The sequence below is a fragment of the Pogoniulus pusillus genome, chromosome 14, assembly GCF_015220805.1.
Source record: "Pogoniulus pusillus isolate bPogPus1 chromosome 14, bPogPus1.pri, whole genome shotgun sequence".
Taxonomy (NCBI): Eukaryota; Metazoa; Chordata; class Aves; order Piciformes; family Lybiidae; genus Pogoniulus; species Pogoniulus pusillus.
In genome coordinates this window covers 13,098,061-13,122,668 of record NC_087277.1, presented here as the reverse complement: position 1 = coordinate 13,122,668, position 24,608 = coordinate 13,098,061, and the positions used below count along the sequence as shown (strand labels likewise).

The 24,608-nt window shown below is 35.7% G+C and overlaps 1 protein-coding gene across 2 annotated transcripts in view; it reads left to right on the top strand.

Moving 5' to 3' along the window:
* The window catches only part of LOC135181276 (dynein axonemal assembly factor 11-like), a 53,379-nt gene extending 29,018 nt beyond the window's left edge, over window positions 1-24,361 (top strand). For both annotated transcript variants that reach the window (XM_064154306.1, XM_064154305.1), the window contains 10 exons: window positions 418-495; window positions 2,413-2,585; window positions 3,566-3,765; window positions 4,856-5,041; window positions 6,904-6,981; window positions 9,714-9,779; window positions 11,222-11,291; window positions 12,059-12,154; window positions 15,059-15,144; window positions 23,331-24,361. In XM_064154306.1, coding sequence (XP_064010376.1) covers window positions 418-495; window positions 2,413-2,585; window positions 3,566-3,765; window positions 4,856-5,041; window positions 6,904-6,981; window positions 9,714-9,779; window positions 11,222-11,291; window positions 12,059-12,154; window positions 15,059-15,144; window positions 23,331-23,517 — 1,220 coding nt within the window. In that variant the 3' untranslated portion in view covers window positions 23,518-24,361. The remainder of the gene's footprint in view (window positions 1-417; window positions 496-2,412; window positions 2,586-3,565; window positions 3,766-4,855; window positions 5,042-6,903; window positions 6,982-9,713; window positions 9,780-11,221; window positions 11,292-12,058; window positions 12,155-15,058; window positions 15,145-23,330) is intronic.
* Window positions 24,362-24,608: the final 247 nt, after the last annotated feature.

The window sequence follows — 24,608 nt, the reverse complement described above, 5'->3', positions numbered from 1 at the left end:
ATGTATCAACCTTGTAGATAAAAAGTCTTTAAAAACTAAATGCACACTAAGGAAGTCAATCTTTTCTATATAAGTGACTGTAAAACTCTTTAAGTTTATAAAGTTTGTCAAAGTAGATACTGATCCTTTCTTAATTTCATGACAAATGTTTCACATCTTTTGATCAGTCTTCTTGCATTTTTTACAGATTTCTGATTAAAAATGTGGGCTTTTTTAATGTTATTTTTTGTTTTCAGAGAATGTCTTGAGTTATGGCTTTTTCTTAATATTAAAATATTAGTGCCCAGTAATCTGACATCTATTCTGATCTGTCCTTCTTTTATTTCTGCTTTATTGTTTATCTGAAGTGAACAAGTAAAATGACAATGCCTATTCTGATGAAGAAAACTGAAATAATAGGTCTATGTTTTGTTACAGAAAATGTAGGCAAACTAAAGAAGCTGGAATATTTAAACGTAGCTTTGAACAACATTGAAAGAATTGAAAATCTGGAAGGTAAGATTATAAGTAAACCATTTTGCCTTCTCATATTGAAACACTGAAGCTGTGACTTACTGTAAAAGAGGGTGGAAGCCATTAAGTATGTCCACCAGTAAAGGTACTCAGAAAGAGCTGCTTCTGACAGCTGGAGTTTTCTCAGTCAGCTTTTTTACATGTGTCTTAACTTGCTTTTTGCATACTCTTATCAGCATTGCCAGCTGTGACAGCTCTATTTAATACTCTACAATGTGAGAATTCAAATTTTGCATGAAATTAGTATTTCCCCATTGGATAAAGAAAAGATAATTTGTCGTACAGCTTGGAACTATGGGGGGTTTTTTTGGTGGGTTTCTCTTGGTTGGGATTTTTTTTTGTTGTTTTGGTTTTTTGTTGTTTTTATTTGGTTGGATTTGGTTCTTTTAAATTGAAATACATTGCAGCATGTGCAGACTCTTTTGTTTAATGTTTCAGCAGTCATCTTCAATTCAGCAATATCAGCAAGATAGTTCTACTCTGTACACAGGTGGCATTAGCAGTCTAGGGTATTTTTAAGAGTTTTTCAGATGACTTTTCATTGCATGAGGTCCTGTTTGTGTGTAATTCTTTATTCTGTCATTATAATTGCATGCACAAAGATCTATCATTTTCCAAGATCCAAAGCAAAGACTTGGAGATACTCATAAACATATTACATAGTAACTGTATATTTTTTAATTCGTTTTCTCTTTCTTGATTGAGATTAGGCCACTTGCTAAATCTTTAAAAGGTCCACCTTGATAAGAAAACAAAAAAAAGTTGGGTTTGGTTATTTGTTTATTTTAGTGGGGTTTAGTTGTTTTGGTTTGATTTGGTTCATCCTTTAAGTTTACAGGGAGATTCAAGAGGATGGCTTAAATTAAAATAAAAAGCAAATAGGCTAAACACAACTTTGTACAACTTGAAGAAATAGGTAGTAGGTTATGTAATCTGGCAGTTTGTTGGGAAACTTGCATCTGTTCTCATGCCAGTAAATTTTAGGTTCCTCTATCGGGCTGCATTATTTATTACTGTGACTTGTCATTTACTGAGGAATCAGAACCTTTGGGAATGAGCCTTGCAAAAATTTGGGTTATTTAAATCCCTTAATAAATCATTTTGAGTTGTTTATTTTCTTTCAGCTTTACTATGCATAAAATACCAAATAGACCTGCAAAGGGAAATAAATGGTTGCAATGATGAACATCGAAGTGGAGCTTGCTCTGAGCTAAACTTTTTTTACTCCTAGTGTCAAAGTTACAATTCATGGACAAAGACTGATAAATTTTGGGCATAGATTTCCATTTTGTTAGATAATTTAGTGTTTCTAAGTATTTGTTTGGGTTAACAAGCAACATTTTCTCACTGATATTTGCAATTTAATCAGTGATAAAGAATTCATTACAGCTGAGGCCACAGAATGGAAAACCTTGACTTGGAATGAACTTTTAGAAAACTTTTATCTTTATACTTGACTAATGTTAGCTAAGATTAACAGTACACAGAGATTAAACTCAGAACTTACCTTGTTTTCATGAAGCAATTGGACACACTTGTAGCTGTATGGTGAAGACTCAGTTGAGGAGAAGTACCAGGGAAATCAGACCATTAAAAGTCCAGCTTATCCAAAAATGAAACTATCATCTAGTATACTAGCGCTGAACACAAGTTTTGCTAACAATGAAACCATTAATTTTGACTTTTTTTTTTTCTTTTCTGTAAGTATTGTGACCTCATAAACTTAGGCTATGAGTTACTCTTCATCTTGTTGCTTGGAAAAGATGTCTTCTAATAGGAAGAAATTAGTATATAGAGAGCAAACGGAGGCAGTTTTATACTCAAGTGTGTGTACATCTGTGTGTGCCATGTGTACATTTATGCTGTGGTCAGATTGAATTAACATTTTTTTTCAAACAGGCTGTGAAGAACTGAGGAAGCTTGACCTGACAGCAAATTTCATTGGTGAACTCTCCAGCATTGAAGCCCTAAAATACAATGTACACCTGAAGGAACTGTTTCTAGTTGGTAACCCATGTACTCAATTTGAAAGTTATAGACAATTTGTAGTGGCAACTCTTCAACAATTAAAAGTAAGATTAAGAAAAATCATTTATATCCAAATAAGTAATGAACATTGTTGAGAGAACATACTAATCCCAAACAAAATAATCATCTCTGATAGGAAAGCAGTAGCATTTTTATTACTGTACACAGGAAATTGAATTCTATTCTGAAGCATATAAGTGACTACATTAAATAATGTGATAATAAGTTGGTTCAGTTTTGACTAACCCACTTGTATTTGTTACCTTTTCTGTAATCTTTATTGGAGATCCTTAAAATTTCAAAGAAAAAAAAATTACAGCTCTGTCTTTTTTTTCTCATCTGTTTTTTACATACAAAACACATTTTAAGATTATTTTCATGATTGCAAGAATTTACCAGGTTATTGCTACCATACCAACCATATGTACTAAATCAGTAGTTTATGGCAGTATAATTATAGAATTGATGTAAAAATACACTGTGTTGCATTGGCTGTAAATAAATACTTTGAGATTGTGGGTTTGTGCAGTGACTGAACTGATGTAATGATTTTCTGTCATTGAAACAGGCAGAGTCCTGAAATATGCTCCCACCGTTTCCCTTGGAGAAACACAGGCACTTGCTTAACTAATTAAGGATAGACTCAACTAACTTAGTTGGCAGTGAGCTAACACATCAAAAGATGTAATTTTACAGTAGCTTCATTAGTTGAATTAAGGTCAGATAAATACCAGAAATATCTGAAAGGACTCTACTGCATAGTCTAATAAACTCAATTGCAATTCCTGGAAAATGCAGAAGTAGCTCTCAGACATGCAAACCCACTTTCAGACCTGAATAGCAACTTATTGTTAATTCTTTTTGATATAGTATAACTTAGTTTTGTGGAGGTTTTTAAGGTAGGGTTTTGATTTTTTACAGAAGGCAATCTGTAAAAATTAGCCTACAGTTTAATTGGTTTATTGATTTGAATATGTTTTAAATTTCTCACATATTGATACTGATTTTTTTCCCCTTTGGGAAGTGTCTGGATGGTAAAGAAATAGAACGGTCAGAGAGGATTCAAGCACTTCAGAGCTACCCAGAAGTTAAACAGAAAATCAGGGAACAAGAAAAAGCTTACCTTCTCCAAAGGGACAGAGAAAAAGAAGAGGCTCAAATTAGGATGCAAGAAAGAAAGGTCAAGGAAGAAAACCGAAAGGAATCTAAGCTTGGATTTGACAGGTAACAGTAAGCAGCAATAGTTTGTGAGTAAATGTCATTCCTTCCTCATTAAGAGTTTTGTCTTTCTTTGTGGAATCCTTCATGTAACTCCAAGTATTTTTTTTATTATCGTTGATTCTATCAAATGATTTCTTTTCATGAGTGTTATCTCTAATGAAAAGTGTAGTTATTTACAAGCATAATTAATCACTGACAGTGCAATGTAATTTTTGTCCCAAAACTCCAGGTTAAATTGTATGGGTGCCAAAATAGTGTAATTGATAATTTCTTCCAGGAGAGCAGGTGGAAATTGTTATTTAAGACAATGCAGGGGTTCCAAAGAAAGCAGCTGTTCACGTATCATTTATTTTGCTGTAGAGTTACTACTTATGAAGACCAAAACTGAATATTTCAGATCTTTTGAGATGTGAAAGGCTATGAAATATTAATTTTTATGCTTCCTCCCTCCAATACCATTGAGGTTGCCTGGACACAGAAGAATTTTTTGTCTGTGGTCATCTTCCACTGCACTTGCCATCCATTTTACTTTATTTCTAATAAATACTAAGTTCCATGGAACTAGCTATAGAACTTTGTCCTTACAGGTCACAGCTCTATCACAAACTGAGTTTCTGGACATTACGGAGGCTTAGGGCAAGGGGGAGAGAATGATTCGAGGTCTAAGATGGCACTTGAGGAAATGGCTAAGTAAAATATCACTGCCCTATACATTTCTGTTTTGCTTCAGCCTGATATTTGGAATATGTGAATATTACACCATTACATCATTACAGCACCTGGAAGTTGTGAGGGTACCTGAAAATTCTGCTTCTGAAATTTAATGTCTTGCACTATCTCTTAGGATTTTCAGATGATTGGGCAAAACCACAGTATCTTAGTTAATGAAAACAGTTATGTTGAAATAAGTTTTGTTGATTGATGAGGGAAAGAGAGCAGAGAATGTTATCCAAATGTATAAGATACTGTTCTTCATAGGAATTATAGAAATATTAGTATTGGGTTAAAAAAATACCCTTGCAAGAATTCATTAGCAAGTGCTGACACTCTTTCTTCATTTCACTGGGATAATGTTCCATGTGATCTTGTGTAGCCCACACTCCCTACAGGAGAAAAAAAGTCACGAAGCAGGAGGTGAAAAACAAGAAATGTTTAGAACAGTTGAAGATAATGAAGAAGACCGAAGATTTTGGGAGGAGCCCACACCATATACTCCAGAATCTAGATTAGAAACTCACAGATACATTGAAGAAAAGCGGAGAGCTAAAGAGAATGTAAGGTATGATTTTGGTTTAATAGATTCTGTACATTGGAAATTTTCAAAGGTACATAGGTGAGGTAACTGACTGCCTTACATTAAATATTATTAAGAGCTAGAAGCTTAAATGTCTGTTGCATGTGCAAATATGCTTATAAAATCAAAATCTGCTTATAAAATCAAATTGTTCCTTTTGTTTGATCTCATTTACTCCACTATATTTACAATTTTGTTTTTCTTTCCAAAGAGAGTTTTAAATACAATTTTTCTTTTCAATTCCATTTTATGGACTTTGAGAGTTTCACATTTCTGTCATCTAACTAATACATTTTATGTAATATTCTTGCCTAAACCGTTTAGCCAGAGTGCAAATTGAATTATATAAGTGCCCTACAGGCCATGATACAACATTTCTGCACAAGTGACATTTCAAGGGCTTTGCCTATGTGACTTAGATTTTTTTTTCACATAGTTTATCAAAGATACTTATCCCAAGTAATAAAATTCTTCTTGTTATCTATGCTGTTTGGCATGGTGAGTCTGAAGATGTCTGGCACTTGAAAAGCCTTTAAAACTTTCTAAAATTGTCACTGTTTTTGCTGAACATGCAGAAATAATGCAGACACTAGCAAAAAGAATTACTTCATTGCTTCTGGCTGATCAGCTTCACAAACACTGTAAACAATGTCTTTTATTTTCCTTTTTTATTCCCCTTTTTATGTATGTTTGTTTGTTTGTTTGTTTTTTTTTCCTTCCTTATGTAACAGCACTTGTGACAGAGATTTTTTTCAGCTGTTCTTTTTAAGGGCATGCTTTTAAAGAGATTTAGCAGGCCTAACTAAGTATTGAAAAGTCAGTCCTAAAGAAGTCTACTAGGTATGGGAATTTGCATAACTTGCTGCTATCATTAATTCAAAGTCTGGCATTTTCCCAGAAGATACACTGGGTTCCAGCTAGATAGAATTTTGGTATGTTTGGAGATGCCTTGCACTAGTCAAGAGAAAAATGTGTTCCAAATGTTTCCATAATAAAAATAGAATAATTAATTTCTGGGCTTTCTGAAAGCATTTAAAGAAGTTAAAAATTCTTTCATGGTTTAGTTTTGGTGATGAGATTTTCCTTAGTTAGCATGAGAAAGACAAGAACAGAAAAGTGCTCCTCACAGCTTCACATCATCTTTGCTGGTAAAAAGAAGCTGAATCTAATATCAGTGTAAGTTACTCAGCAAATAAGGATGTTTTAGTTTAGGATTGACATGAACTCAAACAGACCAATGCTAAATTCAAACCCTTTTATGATGTTTCATTTGTGATTTATTAAGATTTACCTGGTAAATCTAGAACCATAGAATCAGCCAGAGTTGGAAGGGACCACAAAGATCATCTAGTTCCAACCCCCCTGCCATGGGCAGGGACACCCTACCCTAGATCAGGCTGGCCAGAGCCCCATCCAACCTGGCCTTAAACATCTCTAGGGACGGGGCCTCAACCACCTCCCTGGGCAGCCCATTCCAGGCTCTCACCACTCTCATGCTGAACAACTTCTTCCTCACGTCCATCCTGAACCTACCCATATCCAGCTCTGCTCCATTCCCCCTAGTCCTGTCACTCCTTAATATATTACTGTTTGATAATGGATATTGTAATACACAGAAGAAGCTATTATCAATGTGAGACATGATGTTACAAAGCATTTTTTCACCTGTAGATGATGCCTTTAATGTGCAACAGGACTTCTGATTTAACCTCCTTTGCTCTTGAAATAAGATGTAGCCTTTACATGAGGTACCATGTCTCTTGCCATTGTCTTCTTTCCTTTTTGGTATTAAACATAAAATACCAGAATGTGACATTCTAAACCACTTTTCTTTCTGTTTTGCTAAGGGAATCCAAAAGGAGAGAGAAACCTCTCCGACAATTGGTCACAGCAGAAGGAAAAGTTCTGAATGTGAATGTGCCAAAGTACGTAAGGGTGAGAGGTTAGACAGAGTGAATTCTTTACAATTGATTTGGGCAAATAATTCAAGATATGTAAAAATATAAAAATAAGAGGGCTGACCAATTCTCTTTGCAGTGTTGTATTCCTGGTGGGCAAGCTTCTAAATTCCAATGCTGTAAAAATAATTATTTTTTTAGTAAATAAAGTGTTGAAGGTTGTTTAGTTTAGCATCTTGATCTTCAAACAACTTGTGTTTCTGTAAAAGATATTGTATGTTTTACTCTCTTCTCATCTATTATAAGGCTGTCTTTCTTGGAGCACCTTGGTAATACTGGAAAAAAGTGTTAGCCATTTTGACTGTTAAAGATAGATATCTGTGAGTAGCCAGTGTAAATGTGGAAAAATATGTTCAAGTAATATTTCTGGACTAAATCATTCTGTCCTCTGATGGCAGATGTAAAATTTGCAGAATTGGGAAAGATATGTTATTAAATTCTATGGCGTGCGGTCCTCTGGTACTGAGTGAGGTGAAGTCTCCAGCAACAGAGGCTGGTAATACAGGGAAGTGTCTTGTATTTTATCATTGACGAAGGCATTCCAGTGTTGTGGAATCAGTTTCAAGGGATATCAACAATGCATTGCCATTGATTTCACTTGAACCAAGCCTTCGTTTTCTAAGGGAACAGGAGACAGTGCAAGCATTGTTTCCTCAGAAATGGCTTCCCAAAGAGCCTCCTACAGGAGACTGATAAAAAAGTGGCACACAATGGGCTACCCACCTGTCTGCTGTCCTCTGAACAAGTTTTTCCATGTTGAGACTGGTTTAGCTGCAAAATCAAAGCTAAGATCATGCTGCTGTAAGCATGAAGAATGCCTTCTAAATATTGGAAATTCATTAATCCATGCAAATTCCAGGTACTTGAAAGCCTGCATTATAGTGCCAGCGCATAATTTTCAGTGGCAAGGGAAAATTAAAGGTAGTGGCAGAAGAGCTCACATTTGTTCTGTCCATATTAGAAAGTAGTGATGTATTGATGTACTTTGTTCATAGAGATCTGTCGACTCAAAAAAATTAATTCAAGGAAATAATTCTGAATAGTTTGTATTAATGGAATTTGGTTATGCCTCTAAAAAGCAGATAGATTTAAAATAAAGCTCTAGCTATCTTCTCAGAAGAAATGCAGTCTCCTGGGGTTCCCTGTTAGTAGCAGTCCTGTTTGTGTCACCCACATTTTCTGGATTTGAATTTAGTCTGGATGTGCCCACGTAAGGCCAGAGCAGCGAGCAGTTTTTGTCACGGCTTCAACAAGAATATCACAAGCTTTTCAGTGCAATCTGGCAGTGCATTGGATAGACATAAATAAAGAGATACAATTAGACAGATGGTGTTCTCTAAAGTTTTTACTTCAGTGCAGAAATTTCATGTCCATTGCAATGCCTAAGCTTCTCTGATGTTCTTTTGGAAGGTTAGCAAAAGGAATGGCTGCATGCTGCTGACAGCAAACTATTTCCTCAGTTCTGATCAGGCTTCCTTCTAGAAAATGTTACAGTTCTTTTATTTCTTTCACCCTGCATGTTTTAGTGAATTCTCAAAATCTGTGATGCAGTAAGAGGAAAAAGCACAAATGTGGAGCAAAGCTGGTTTGTATTCTTTCCAGTTTTCCTTTACAAAACATGAACTGAAACCTCTGCAAGCTTTCATACAAACTGACTGTATCATAATACAGGAGAGCAAAGAGTAAGAAGTACATTTTTCTTGCTGGAAAATATATATCAGCATTAAGACTTGAGCTTCTTTTTGTTATCTGAGCTCAAAGTATCTAAATATTTTAATGTCACTAAAATATTCCAGGTAAATTACATTAAGCAAACTTCTCTAATTTTATGCTACTAACTAATTTATAAAAATTTTCTCTTTTATTGATGGGTTTTATTCTGCTTTTGGGTTTTGTTTCTTTTTTTTTGTTAATCTACTTAAATACTTGAGAAATGTCAGAGTATATAAGCAGAACTTGCAAATCTAGAATAGGTCTCCTTACAGTTGTAGTAATAAATGTTGTTTTCCATTTATAACTGATAAGATTCTTTCACAATTTCAAGAACTCAGGCATTAGATCACAAAAAGGCAGCTAATACAACTAATGCTACAGTCTCGTTTTCAACAAGTATTACAAAGCCTGTGGAATCAAGGACCTTATGCAAGTCATGTTTCGTTTTGGAAATGCATAGGCAGATATTTTGTACTTCAAGCAAATGAAGTGCTATGAACAACGATGCAATTAAAAAAAACCAAACCCAAATACAACAAATCCATATGATAAGGTTAGGACTCAAGTTCCAAGCTTTTCATGCGTTTCATGAGCTGTTTTTCCTCTAAAGCTGTTACTAGAGCAGGCAGGTTTCACCAGCAGATGTCTCTCTCTCTCTCTCTCTCTCTCTCTCTCTCTCTCTCTCTCTCTCTCTCTCTCTCTCTCTCTCTCTCTCTCTTCATGGACATGGACAAACTAATTTTAGTTGACCTTCAGCAGGACTTTTTTTTTTTTTTCTTGTGGATTGGGTGGGGAGAATTGAAAATAAATGTTAGAATGACTTTGGCTCAAATGGCAGATTTCTTCTGAATGCTCACGTGACATTGTCTAAATGGTATTTGCATTCACCTAAAATTGCTAGCAGTTAAATTTGAAATACATTGCAATGTTCTCTTATTCACTCCAACTGTACTTATCCTGGAGGTGTTTCTTGTCATTATTATTAGGCTTCATTTCACTTTGAAAGATGATGAAGAAAACAACCAGATTGTCTTGGATCTTGCTGTTTACAGGTTGGAGATTATTTTTCTTTTAATTTTTGGTGTTCCTAAGTTCTACTACACAGTGCTTCAATTATACTTCTCTCTCTAATGGGGATTTTTCAAGAGGGAAACAAATAACAGCAAGTAATAGACTCAGTCTGTAAGCCTGTGCCAAAGCAGTGAAGGTCTTTAAAACAGAGACCCTTTAGACTGCCTGTTACTCCTGTATGAGACCGTGTCTAATAGTCTATTTCTTTAATTGCTATTTTGTGCAGTCCACAGGCAGGTTGCCTCCGTATCTGTCCTTTTATACCTACACAGAAGGTTTTCCTATGCAAATTAAGGCTCCAGGGAATGGAATTTTCTCTCATTCTCTGGCCCTAAAAGTGCTCCAGTACAGTTCATGTTCTTCTAGTTTAATTCTTCTTCTCTGCCAGACAAAATAGCATAGCCTTGTCCTACTTCCCTTACTTACTGGAAAGAGCCCATGACCCATTTTCTGAATTGTGCCAAGGCATTGCCTGGAAGAAATTTGGTTGAACCAGGCCAAAATATGACAAGGAAACTTTATAACTATTTGATAGTATATGCTACTAAGGAGTAGAGTGGCCTTAACTATGCTTCAGGAAGGGATTTGATATGCACAGACTTATTTATCCATAACAGAAACTTGTTAGAATAAAGCTTGAACTAGTTTTACAACACAGAAACACTATTAATGCCAGGTATTTTTTCAACTAAAGCTCATTAATTTGCCTCAAAAGAGACCTGGTCTATGTTTCTGAATTATAAGAAATGCATTTATTTGAAGCCTCAGAAAGCCTGTCCAGATGCAATAAGGTGTTGGATATGTTTCAGTATTTTGTGCTCTCTTGTAAGAAATGAAGACTATCCTGGAAAATTCAACTGAGAAATAATGTCATAAGAGGAAGAAAATAGAGAATACTTACTTCTGCACATAGTGGAGCTTTTATGGGTCACAGAAGTTGTTTAACAAGTTTGAAATTTAGAAGTATGGTGTTTTCCAGGACTATGAAGTATTTCTGTTCATTGTTTTCCAGCAAAATCCTTGAAAAAAAAGGAACTTTTATTACCTATTTACTAGCCAAGCTTTTAGAAAGAAAAGTAGCAGAATAATTTGGCAATTTTAGATAGCAAGTAGATTCATTTTCATGTTAATGTAAAGCACTGAACTAATAGAAGAAAGACCTTCTTATTTTCCACAAAGATTTTGAATTCTTGCAGTTATACAACAGTCATGGTGATGGATTTGACAGAATTTAGACATTCTGTGGTAGGAAGATCATATTTTTCTTCCAATGACATGAAATACTAGTAATATTTCATATGACAGAAATTGAGTTTGTAATTTATAAACTGAGAAATCGTCATTAAAGAGTGATATGATCTGCACTGCTTATTTACTGGACTGGACTTTCAATTAATTCACTTATGTATATTTCATTCTGAAGACATTTGGATACTTCTCTGCTTGAGGTTGATGTCCAGCCAACTTATATACGTGTACTGGTGAAGGGAAAGGTTAGTGGGTTTTTACTATATTTACTTGACTTTTATGAGTTACCAACTGCATGCACCTGTGCAGAACAAATCTTCTTTCATACTTGCATTATTTTGGAGCGCACATGAACTGTAGAAGTGCTAACCAGAAGACGTGTAAGCCTGAAATGAAATTTCACTCTTTTTCACTCCTCTCTTCATATTCCCCCCGCACATTTCACTTAAGAAGGGAGCTTGCTAGTTGCCCTAGGCTAGAACTTAGCAATTTCACAATCTGGAAATTTGTAGCTGACAAAAACAAATGGATATATATTATTTTTAAAGGGCATTTAAAATGTTGTTACAGTTTTCTTTCTTCTCAGAGATTTTAATTCTATTAGAATTTTAAAAAAATCCAAGTACTTAAAGACCAAGCAAAATCCCTATTTTTGACTATACCAACTGCCTAAATAAAACTTCAGAATTACTTCACATCTAATCTTTCTCATTTAATTGCTAATGTAAGTCAAGCATCATTTTCTAACCTTCTTTAGAAATGTCACTTCAGGAATGACAGCAGTTCAGGAATATACATATGACTATACTTATAAGTAAAAGCTGTTTAGCATGTTAGTGATTTGTTAGGATTAGTAGTACTACATATAAAGTGGGAGGATTTAGACCTATACTATCCTTAAGATCAAAGCATGTGATAGTGAGATTTTTGCATGTGTTCTGTCTAGCTCAAAAAAAAGACCAAAGAAGAGATGTTTTGTCATGATGTACTTTAATTCCTGATTTTCTTACAGCCATTTCAGATTGTACTCCCTGAGGAAGTGAAGCCAGACAGCAGCTCTGCTAAAAGATCACAAACAACTGGTCATTTAGTTGTCAGTATGCCGAAGGTATGTAAATTAAAGTACAAATATATACATAAATTCTAAACATATGAAGATACTTAATTGTTTTAAGTACTTTGGGAATGTTTCTCAGATACAGGTAATATCTGGCTAGCTAAAGTTATTCAATCTAGCTCTTTCTATCAGGACACACTTATCAAAGGCAGAACATTTCAGAAAAAGAACTCAATCTTAAAGCCCAACTTCAGGCAGGGATGATGTACAACTCTCATGTCTCAAGTCATCAGAAGAAGAGTTGCTTAACTAATTTTCAGTTCCTGCTCTCTCTGTCTGGAAAGGATCCACTGAGCAGCTGTACAGAGTATATGTAATCAAAATGATTGTGTCAACATGGTGTTTCAGCTGCAAAATGCTGCACAGTAGCCCCTAGGACATAAGAAGCCTGTGTCAAAGTCATATTCCCCTAATATTGCTAACTGTGCTCTCCTATCTCACCTGTGCTCTGATGTTTGCCTGTATCACCATATGATCATGCTGATCAAGATTCAAGTCAATTGAGAATTCTGCTGGCAAATAAAAGCTGATTGTCGTGAAGTGTTTTTGTACTCTCTTCCCTGCCTAGCCCAGTTCTTGCAGTATAAATAAGAGCAAACCAATAGGTATCTCCATTTCATCTCCACTGTATGTCTTCAGTAAATCTAGCTTGTACCTTGGATATATAAGTGGTATTTTGATTTGGGAGTGGAAGTTTTAAGAAGGTAGAGTTCTGGAGGTGAGAATGGATTATATGGTGGGGTTCTGAGAGCTGCAGGAGACAGTAATCAACTTCAGCATCTTGCTCTTTTGCCATTATGCCTTTCAAAAGTTGGACAGATTTTAAGACTACATCATGTGTTTTTTGCTTTCAGAAATAGTGTTTTTTCCTACATGGACAGCCTCTCATTAAATCACAGACTGTCACTCTAGCATCAAGCGTCCAATTTCACCAGGAACTGCTGAAGAAGGCTGAAAATTGTACACATTTTCTTAAGCTCCATATTTTGTTAATGTTCAAAATTCGCTTGTGAGAATTTACAGTTTCCTAAACAAGTTTCCTTACAAAATTTATTGGTATTAATGTGATGTAATCTAGGAAGCAAAGTATAATGAATGAAGATCAGCAAGGCCAAAACATAATTTTCTTTCAGATCATTATGACTGAGAACACTGATTTGAGATCAACTCAACATGTATTTCTTTTAATGAGATAATGGAAAGAAGAGAGTTAATGCATTTTTATTCAGATTATATCAGTGATAAGCCTAATAAGCCTAATAACTCTATTGCACTTTTGTTCATGATAAACAATTAATATAGAAATAAAAATACTTGCAATTAGGTAAATGATCTAGCACATTCCTTTGGTAACTGGATTGTTTAAAATGCTATTAACGTAAAAATGGTGTACTGTGACATGCTTCTTGCAACAGTGTCCTTAAAAGATCTCTTTCTTCTCAGTAACAGAATAGAATGATAATTGAACCCACTGTTTCCCATTTGCTTTCGTGATATTCTAATCCAGTTACTAAACCTTCCACCATTCATCTTCTGACCTATTCATAGTTTCCTAGCCTTTAAAATGAAAACCCAAACTTTTTCCTTGTCATATTACAGATGTTGGAGATGTTGGAGATAGTGTATCCATATGAAGTGAAAGAAATCAAACTATTTTCTTAAACGTGCTATTTACTGCACAGCAATCACTGCAGAAAGGGTGTGACAGCGTCCACCAACATTGTTTTGGAAGGTCATCAAAACAAACTGAAGGGACACAACATTCCATGAAATGATACAGTGACACTTTTAAAGTGTGGTGTTCATAAAGTAACCATCATCTGCACAGAGATTTTGCAAGACTGAGGAGATGATAGTGACTGCATTGTACATGCTTCATTTTCCTACAAGAAATATTTGTGACATGAAGCTTTTCAGACTTTGAACACCTATGATCTAGCTGAGTCATCTTTGCCAATCATACAGGAACGGAGAGCTTCTTTAATAGAATTTGACCCAAACTGGCATATTAAATCAGTGATTTTTGCAAGATGTCATCAGTTAATTACACCAATAGCATTTTAATTAATGTCTGAGAGAAAGCACCAGACCCCAGTGTTATTAGCAGTTTTACTGATAATTTTGAGACATTCTGTCTCATGTTTTAAAACCTCACTTTCCTTAGTGAATCAGAGACTAAAATCTGGACTTTCTGATTAATTCTTAATTATATAAACATTCCCTGATAAATTCTGACAGCTTTTTATTGCCTCAGCCTTCAAAAACAGACATTTAAAGATCAAAGGAGATAGATTCCGTAATTAATTTAAAAATAGGAGTGATGTATATGATGGATGTCAGTGTAAAGGTTATTTGATTGCATTTCATTATATAGTTCTCACTTATCTAGGTATGGTAAATGCAGTAATATTTGATCACTGTCAAAGGCTTGTGGAGGTATATAGCTGTGGAACCCTATAAATCCTTTCATTGTTCAGAAGTATTTCAGTTAAACTGTTAGCTAGTGGAAATCCCATTGTAGGGAAAAATGTGGACTGAAAAGATGGCTCAAGTTACAAATATTGTTTTCAGTTTTTGCCTCTGTTTTCTTAAATATGTTTTAGATTTAGGACATCCATTTCTAGAATTCTCTGATAACACCTTTAAGAGGTCTTTCCTTTCTGGGCTTTAGTTTTTTGTTTATTTTTTTAATTAATATTAATGCAAATATTTAGCAATAATTTGGTTAAAATTGCCTTATATATGTATTTCATACTGTGCAAAACCTATTAAAATCTAACAGAAAGATGTCCTGAGAAAAAATATTAAGAAGCTTTTAATTTTTTCTACTTTTGAGATATTATTTAAATGCTTCAGTTGCTAGGAGAATTATTTCTGTTTCTATTTTTATTTTAGGTTAAAGAAATAATCCTGGCTAAGCAAAAAGTATCAACTTCAGTTAAACGTTCTGACTGCAATACATTACAAAAAATTGCAAGAAGGTAATCTGTTTTTTTTTCTGCATTAGTTTTATTGTTTATCCATGTGTTCATCACATGCCAGAATATATGATTCTTAGATTATTGTCAAAACTATGAAAATACTGATTTGTATAGAGTAAAACTATATCTAAAAGCTTTAGACTAGTAGCCTCTTTGGTGTTATTTACAAAATAATCTGTTCCAATAGGAAAGCCAGAAGAGCACTTATTTCTGCTGATCACTTTTGTTCTGTCAGATCATTCAGATTACTAAAATGGTATATTCCAAAATTAAATAATCTACTAAGAATTGCCTCTGCAGAGCTCCTTGCTAGGTAACCCAATTCTGAAAGCCATTTGAAATGCGATGATTTTGAATGTCTCTCATGAATATATGTGCTTGCTGGTATAGAGGTTTAGATGCTGAATGAATAAATGGTTTTTAAAAATGTTTCTGAAAGTTTATAATATAGATTAATCCTATTCAGTGTGGTATAGACTCCAGCTCTGGAAGCCTTGAACTTAATGACCATCAGAAGCAAGCAAATATCAGTGATGCACTGTCTTCTATCTTTTTTAGCCATTGCTTTGGATGGACACTGGGGTTGCTGGACACTTAGTTTAAGTACAAATACTGTTATATAAATGTTAATCTTTTATTTTTTCAATAGGCAGTAGTATCCATAGCAGAATAAGAGACAATAACAACAAAGTTTAAGCCATCTATCTGTTTATATTTGGAGGTTTGCATTTGTTTCCCTGTTTAATTTTGTTGTGGTGAATGTTGATGGAAGAGTCAAGCAGTTAGCAAGAAAATAGCATTAAGGATCATGGGCACTCTTCTTCATTTCAGTATATAGGACACTGGCAAAATACCACTGCAAGAGTTCAGTATCATTCATGATGCTTTTTATTTCCTGGATTTAATAAAAATGAGTCATGACTTCTTTTCTTGAATGATCTACTTGGTGAGATGGTAGGGCAACTGAAAGGATGTGTTGATATTCCACATGGACTGCACCCTTTCCTTAGGCAGTAGTGATTACTGCAGAGATTTTTAGAAGGTCCAAGCCAAATGGTGCATACTTCCTCCCCATGATATTTGAAAAGTCATGGCAGTCATGTGAAATCCCTGGTGGCTGGAAAGGGAAAAAAAAAGGAACTTTAAAAAGAGAAACTGTCAGCCTCACTTCTGTGCTTTGGAAGATCATGGAACTGATTCTCCTAGAAGGTATGCTAAGGCACGTGGAGGATAAGGTGGTGATTCAAGGCAGCCAGCATGGCTTCACTAAGGGCAAGTCCTGCCTGATCAATGATCAACCTAGTGGCCTTCTCTGATGGAGTGACTACATCAGTAGACAAGGGAAAAACTATAGATATCATCTGTCTGGACACAATTTTTGACAGAGCCCCATACAACATCCTTCTCTCTAAACTGGAAAGATACAGATTTGATTGATGGATTGTCCATTGAATGAGGAACTGCATTCATGGTCACATCCAGAGGGTAGTGGTCAATGACTCCGTGTCCTGAGATTAGTGACAAGTGGTGTCCCTCAGAGGTCCTTACTGGGACCAGTACTACTTAGTACTTTCATCAGTGAGATAGACAGTAGGACTGTCTGCACCCTCAGCAGATTTGCAGATAATGCCCACCAGGGCCTGTTGTGACAGGAGAAGAAGTAATAGTTTTAAACTAAAACAGGGTAGTTTTAGACTAGGTAAAAGAAATTTTTTATTGCTGGTGGTTCAAGGCCAGGTTAGATGCAGCTTTGAGCAATCTGATCTAATTGAAGGTGTGCCTGCTTACTGCAGGGGGATTGGATTAGATGACCTTAAAAGAACCATTCCAACTCAAACTATTCTATGACTCTCTGCAAAAGGAGTAGTTCTTTACCACAGAAGTACAGCTGAAAATTTAGAATTGGTAAGATGAATTTATTTAAATAGATGTCTTGGCTTTTTTCTTGGTATGCCTTTCATTTTGGGATGTCTAAATAGGAGTGATAATGGGAACATGGAATTAATGGAACCAGTAACATGAAGTGATAGCCTTTCCTGCTGGCTAATGAACTAAAGATAGCCCATGGCATAGAGAAATCCCAAGGCTGTGTCAGATTTCGAAGCAGTTTAAAGGAATTATGAATATACTTCAAATTTTGAAGGAAAACCACAAAATGCACTGTTAAAATATTACATGAATATGCATCACAAAAGGAGTAGGAAAAGGCTTTTGAATTGCAGTTCTTGGTAAAAATAGTAAGCTTTGACCTCCTTAGTTGAGAAGTTGCTGACTTGCCAGATGTTAAAAATTTGCTGAAAAGATGTCTCTTAGATTACAGAAGAATATTCATCACAGTGATTACACTTGACAGCTACAGATGTCTTGGCTAAATGCTGTCAGACGTATAATCTGCTAAAATAAAATGTAGTGCTTTAAATGTCTTTAATGCTTGTTAGCTAGATTACATGATGATACTATCTTTACTTTTACTAAGTAAGAAAGATTTCTTCTGTGGCTGTCTACAAATCTCTATTTCAAATTTTCAAAGAGACAAGTTTCTATGGGAGGAATTTGACAGACTGATTATACTTACAAACCCTCCATTAATGTAGTAGCTGAGTATGGTATTCTTTACTAGCCTAATCAGTGAGGTATAGAATCTGAGTTCACCACCTTTGCATAGGTGAAATTATGTAGGTAGGAACTGACTTTTCTGAAGTCATACTGGAATTTTTAAGAGTTACATTTACATAAATTCAATAATCTTTATCTCACCCTCAGTTGCAGACTAATCTTCCTTTAACATGTTGGAAAATTAAAACAAAATAATTAGATGAAACTGGAATAACTCCAGTAAAGAGCAACACAGCAATATATGAGAGTGACTTCTTACTGTAGATTTTTATGTAGAGAAGTTGAGAGATACAGAGAAATAATTAATTTGAAGAGGCATAGGACTGGATTAGCACCTTCTATAGTACTTCACAAAGCAGCATTAAGAATAAATCAGCAATTTCTGCTTTTTACACATCTTTTATAGTGAACTAAGGAATGTAATGTGGAGGTGGTTTCTATTTGAGTAGTTTGAGCACTGCAAATCTGACTGCAAGAAGTGTCTTTCTCCTCTTGTCTAAGTGAGATTGGAGTGGTAACCTAAGCCATCAGGTGCTGTAGAAAATAGTATAAAGTATTAGGTTAGAAATCTGGTTAAAAGTCTACTGGAATCAGTTCTTAGTGACAGAATGTAATTTCTGGAGATGTTTTCTGGGGAGGGTGTTTTTTTTTCTGTAGGGATTGTTCGTTTTGCTTATTTCGTCTGGATTCTAAATGGGAACACAAAAGAAAAATATATGCTGCTAGAATGTCCATCACTGTCTGCTGTTATAGCCATGAATACTTTTTAACAGGTTATCCAGTTTCAGACAGATATATTAAAATCTATATGTAAAATTGCTTGTAAGTTATATTGAATGTGAGGGCTGAGTGTTTTTTATCTCTGTACTGGATTTTAATCCCAACCTTTTTCTAGCAAATGTGTCACCACCAGACTCATTAACAGAACTCCTTTTTTAGTTCACAGTTTCACAGTGGTGAACAGGCACTAATTTGCTTTCTTTAGAACTTTTTATTTGTAGTTGGTTTTTTAAAATTTATTTATTAAGAAGCAAATAATGAAAGATGATTATTTCAAAACCTCTTTATAGTTGTCTCACTTGAGATGTAACAGTTGCTGAATCTGAGACATACTGCAAAGCTCTGATCTAAGTGATGTTCTTCATTTAGCTTGGTTCATTTTGGTGGAGAAGATACAAAGAGCTTTTTTTTTTGGTGGGGGGGAGGTAGTGAGGAGTTTTAATTTGGACCTTTCAAAAAATGAATCCTTGTGACATGGGAATGTACCCATTTCACAAAGTTAGTGATGAGAATGTTCTCTGACTCCCCCCCCCCCCCCCCCCCCCCGAGTTTACACATAGGCATATAGAGATGTGACAAGCTGGAAAGCAGAGAACTTCATGTTGTAAAGAGAAATACAGTAGAACAAAATCAGCAATTTTCTCATTACTGGAAATGAGAGCTAAAATGAGGTCAGAAATTGAACTGAGCTGTAGGCAGACTAAGCCTGAAAGAGCTGAAAGAAAATTTATGTGATCTTTCAAAACTTGTATTCATTTCTGTCTAAACCAAGCATGAGCTGAAGGAAGCAAGTGCATCCAAAGTGTGGTCAGCACAAAAGATGAATAAATGTGTGGAAAAATTAAAATGGCAAATCAGTTATCAATTCTATTGAGATGCACTATTTGCCTTCTGTAAGTGCCTGTGAGTGGATCACAAAAATAATATTTTCAGGCTACATAGCTTGTTAGCTGTCATGAAGACACTGAGAATTTTTACAGTGCAAGTTGCCCTGACTGGGAAAGAAGAATCATAGAAATTGTCATTCAATTCACTTAACCACAAAGTGGAGACTGGTATGACTAAGCCACATATCAAAAAGCCTTTTACTTAAGTTAATCTTAAAGTACAGGTTCATTTGCATTCTCATTGAGCTCTGGAGCTAATCAAAGCAGAGGGTATCATTTGACTAATGAGAACAAAAGGTGGGATGCCTCAGAAGTGATTTGAAAATTAATTTGTACACACAGGCATCTAGTAAGCCATAACTGTAATAAGGACAAGAAGACTTGAGAAATGTGTCCTTCTGGAGAAAACTTTCTCAAGAGTACTGTTCAGTGAACTCTTGTTCACTACAATCTAAGTAGTCTTCATATGTATTGGATCATCATAGAATCAACCAGGTTGGAAGAGACATCCAAGGTCATCTGGTCCAGCCTATCACCCAGCCCTATCCAGTCAACTAGACCATGGCACTAAGTGCCTTATCTAGTCTTTTCTTGAACACCTCCAGGGATGGCGACTCCTCCACCTCCCTGGGCAGCCCATTCCAATGGCAAATCACTCTCTCTGAGAAGAACTTCCTCCTAACATCCAGCCTATACCTCCCATGGCACAACTTCAGACTACTGTGTCCCCTTGTTCTGTTGCTGGTTGTCTGGGAGAAGAGGCCAACCCCCACCTGGCTACAACCTCCCTTCAGGTAGTTGTAGACAGCAATGAGGTCACCCCTGAGCCTCCTCTTTTCCAGGCTAAACACCCCCAGCTCCCTCAGCCTCTCCTCACAGGGCTGTGTTCCAGGCCCCTCACCAGATTCATTGCCCTTCTCTGGACATGTTCCAGTACCTCAACATTTCTCTTGAACTGAGGAGCCCAGAACTGGATACTGTACTCAAGGTGTGGCCTGACCAGTGCTGAGTACAGGGGAAGCATAAACTCCCCTGTCCTACTGGCCACACTGTTCCTGATCCAGGCCAGGATGCCATTTGCTCTTCTGGCCATCTGGGCACACTGCTGGCTCATCTCCAGTCTACTATTTACCAGTACCCCCAGGTCCCTTTCTTCCTGGCTGCTCTCCAGCCCCTCTGTCCCCAGCCTGCAGCGCTGCTTGGGGCTGTTGTGGCCAAAGTGTAGAACCCTGCACTTGGCCTTGTTAAATCTCATCCCATTGGCCTCTGCCCACCCATCCAGCCTGTCAAGGGCTCTCCTACCCTCCAACAGATTGACACCGCTCCTATCATGGTGTCAGCCACAAACTTACTGATGCTGGACTCAATCCCCTGGTCCAGATCATTGATAAAAATATTGAACAGGACTGGGCCCAGCACTGATCCTTGGGGGACACCCCTAGTGACTGGCTGCCAACTGCTATTATTCTTTTCCTCACTGTCATTGTTGTTTGTGGATGAGCTTCAGCAATAAGATCTTCTGCTAGGTAGAATTAATGGAAAAAATGTGTAGGTGACCTAAACCTCATTCTTCCAAACATTTTCAGGTAGTTAGGTTATACCTCTTTTTGTGTAGATTATGCAATGAGAGGAGCAGATTCTCAGCAGATGAATGCATCATAGCTGCGCTGAATTCAGCATAACCAAGTTGTCTTGTCAAACAAATATTTGCATCTTGGTAGTGGGAACAGCACTATGAAGCTTTACTAAAGAAGTACAAAATTCTTGATCATGTACCTAAAATTCACTTATTTTCTGGAAAAAAAAAATCACTTGTGCTTGACTCTTAGTCTTTTCTACTGTCTATTGCTAATAGATGCTTCAAGATAGTGTGTGCTAATTATGTTTTGAGAATGATTAATGTGTATAATCCTGTCATAGATTGTTATGTGAATTTTACATCGCTCGCTGTTAATTCATTTTGGTGTACTGGAGTTTATTCTGCTACTAATAAGCTATTCCAACTCCACAGAGTCTACTAATAATTGCATACTTCAAATCAAGGAAAATATTTTTTTGTGTGTTGGTATGGCAGATTGAGGCTAATTCATTTTCATAGTTATGCTTTTTTATCTTTTTCTCAGGTGATTCAGGTTAGTGATTAGATGAAGATTCTGAAGAGTGTTCTGTCTTTGGGATCTTCATAACACTTGCTGTGTGGGTCACAACACATTCCATAATTTACACTGCAAACAAAAATTCCTCTTACCTTTTGGGGACGTTACCACCAAGTGAATCCACATTTATTTTATTAAACTTCATAGTACATGAAAAAAAATCTGGCTTTTGAAACTGAAAAACAAGAAATAAGAGTTTTCATGTATCTGTCTTTATTACCCATGAAATTTCTCGTCTGAGCAGTATCTGTTTGTGACACTTCTTGGAAATGATTATCCACATTATTAAAATGGGTTGCTTCTCTGGGCATTTTCTGCTTAGCAAACTCTTCAAATAATTCCTCTATCACAAGAAACATCTAGTGGCATAAAGCTGAAAGAGGTGGCTAGCTGATGACTTGTGTTAGTCATGCTTTCCTCAGCATAGCTTGGGAGGAGAGGAGAAAATTGCTCATAAATCTTTCAGCATTTCTCTTTCACTGGGACAGAGATCTCACACACAGGTGTGGGCTGGATGTCCTGTCAGATCTCATGCAGACTTGATGGGGAATCACTGGCAGAATTTGGAAGCTGCTTTGCAGAACGCCCTGTTTTAACAACTAAAGATGATACATTTTCAGTTAAAAATCTTTTAATCTACTTTATTTGCATATTTGCATGACCTTTGTCATCAGTGAAATACATTCTTTCATCTAGTGACTCCTGCTTATTGACTGGTTCCAGTTCTAATGAGCTCTTCCAATCTTCTGGGTTAACAGGGAGTTTTCTCACATCCATTAAGAGTGATGCACTATCTTTTGTATTGCTAAGCTTGGAACTTTGACTCAAAGTAACACCCAGTATAATATGAAAATTAGTATGAAGATGTAAAATTATGTTGGAATTTTCAGAAATTAAAACGTCATTGTGCAGTTAAATGTCCACATTGCCATTTTTCATATAAACAGTTACAAATTACTTGAAAAACAGGCTAGATTTTTTTTTTTTCATTTAATCATTGAACTCTTTTATTAGGAAAAAAAAGTGGCTTTAAATGCCCCAAGAAGAAAAGATAAGAATATTTCAAATCTTTGATCATCATGTGATTATCATGATATTGTCTTAGTGAGTGGCCTGTATCATTTCTAAGTGTAATCTAAAAGAATGACCTTACTAGTGATAGAAAATCTGTTTTAACTCTGACCTGTCATATACTTTCATTTCAATTTTTATTTTAGAATACAAAACATAAAACTAGCTGACAGGAGCAAATAAATGCATACAATTACATTTTCTCTCTAAATAAAATCATTTCTGCTTTATAAAGATGAGTCTGTCACATAGAAATTAGTAGACATGTAGCATGAAGGAACTGTGATAAAAACAAACAGAAAGAAAGAAGAACAAAAGACCAATCAGATAAAGAGAACCCTGTCTTGAATCAAAAGCCAACCATTTGCAATGTGATACCAGTGATCACCTTATTCTGATATAAAGAAAATTATAGATGTAAAAAATTGAAGTGTGAGGTTTGTAGGCTAAGGATTCTTTTGTACAAAACCTTAGAGATTTTGTAGTACTTCTCTGTATTTACCTTGAGAGTTTTTATAACAATTGGTTTTCAGGTTGTAAAAGCTTTTAATCTTGGTTTAATCAGACTCAGTAGCAACTCTCACATTGATGTCAATAGGTTTATAAACGGGCACCCAAAATAATTCTGTTATACACTGAAATTAAGTTTGTTCCATTTGTTTCTCTCTTGTTTCAGGAGTGGACAAGTTGAGAAATTAGAAGTGGATCCTAGTAAATATTCATTCCCTGATGTGACAAAGATAATCCGAGAAAAGGAACAAAGTGGACAGGGGCCTATTAAGCTACAGCCAGAGAAGATTCTTGAGACTAAGCATACTTATGTTGATTTTGAAAATAATGAAGATGTTCCTCCCTTAATTTAAAACATTTTTGAATAGTGCCTCTATCACTTACAGAGGTGTGTATGCTTGGGTTGTTTTCATTCCTCTATGTGTAAAGTAAATATATTACATCTGAACATGGACATGTTACTACATTTCTAAAACAGTAATTTTGTTATACCTGTTTTTTCCTCTGGTAATTTCAGTTTGTGTATTGCTATATGCAAATTATGTTTTTTCTAGATTGTTTACCTAGTAAGCTAGTTAGCTTCTCTAAACTTAGTGAAAACTGTCAGTAGTAAAAAGGGATTATCTTGAGTCACCTGCTGTTGAGCAACCTCAGCCACTAGGTGTCCTGACAGTAACTCTGTGCTTACTGTCAGTCTTTCTTAGGTCATGCAGGAGACGTGGTAGGGCTCTGGTAACTTGGGGGAATACTTTTAGAGTATGAGAAGTATTCAGGAGATTTTGTTAGACTTTGAGTACAGAAACAAAATGTGGATGTTGAGATGACAGTGGAATTTTGCACAGGAGGGTCGTGACAAATTTCTGAGTTGGGTGATTGTTGAAATGAGAAACAGGTAGGGATATATGACATAAAACAATAGGAGTTCAAGCCTTGTTGGCTCTCTTGCCTACAAAACAATTGACTTAATGATAGAGATCTACTTGAATGTCTTTTTTAACCTTTTAATTAGGAAATAAGTATTCACTACTGTAGTAAAAATACACTGGACAGCAAAAAAAAAAAATATATATATATCACAAAGATAGAAAGTTGAATTTGGGCATCACTTGATCTGTTGTAGTCTCATCTTGGATTTTGTTGTGCACTGATTTGATTTTTCCAGTTTCAAAATAAATAATTTCATGGCATAAACCTCTCTACCCTGAAATCTAGTTAATGAGTTCTGTTCTGGTAAATGGAGCATAAGAACATCAACTTATTTTGCAATATATCTTTTTTCACAGGCTTGGGGAGAGCCCGTGGGTCCTAAAAGTTGGTGCTGTTTTGTGTAAATGTAATAGACTTAGCAGGAAAACAGGCAACAAAGTAATTTTTAGCAGTCAGATGGGCAATTTAGATGTGATTCCTTTCAAGTCAACTTCCTTTTTTTTTTTAAATGCATGGA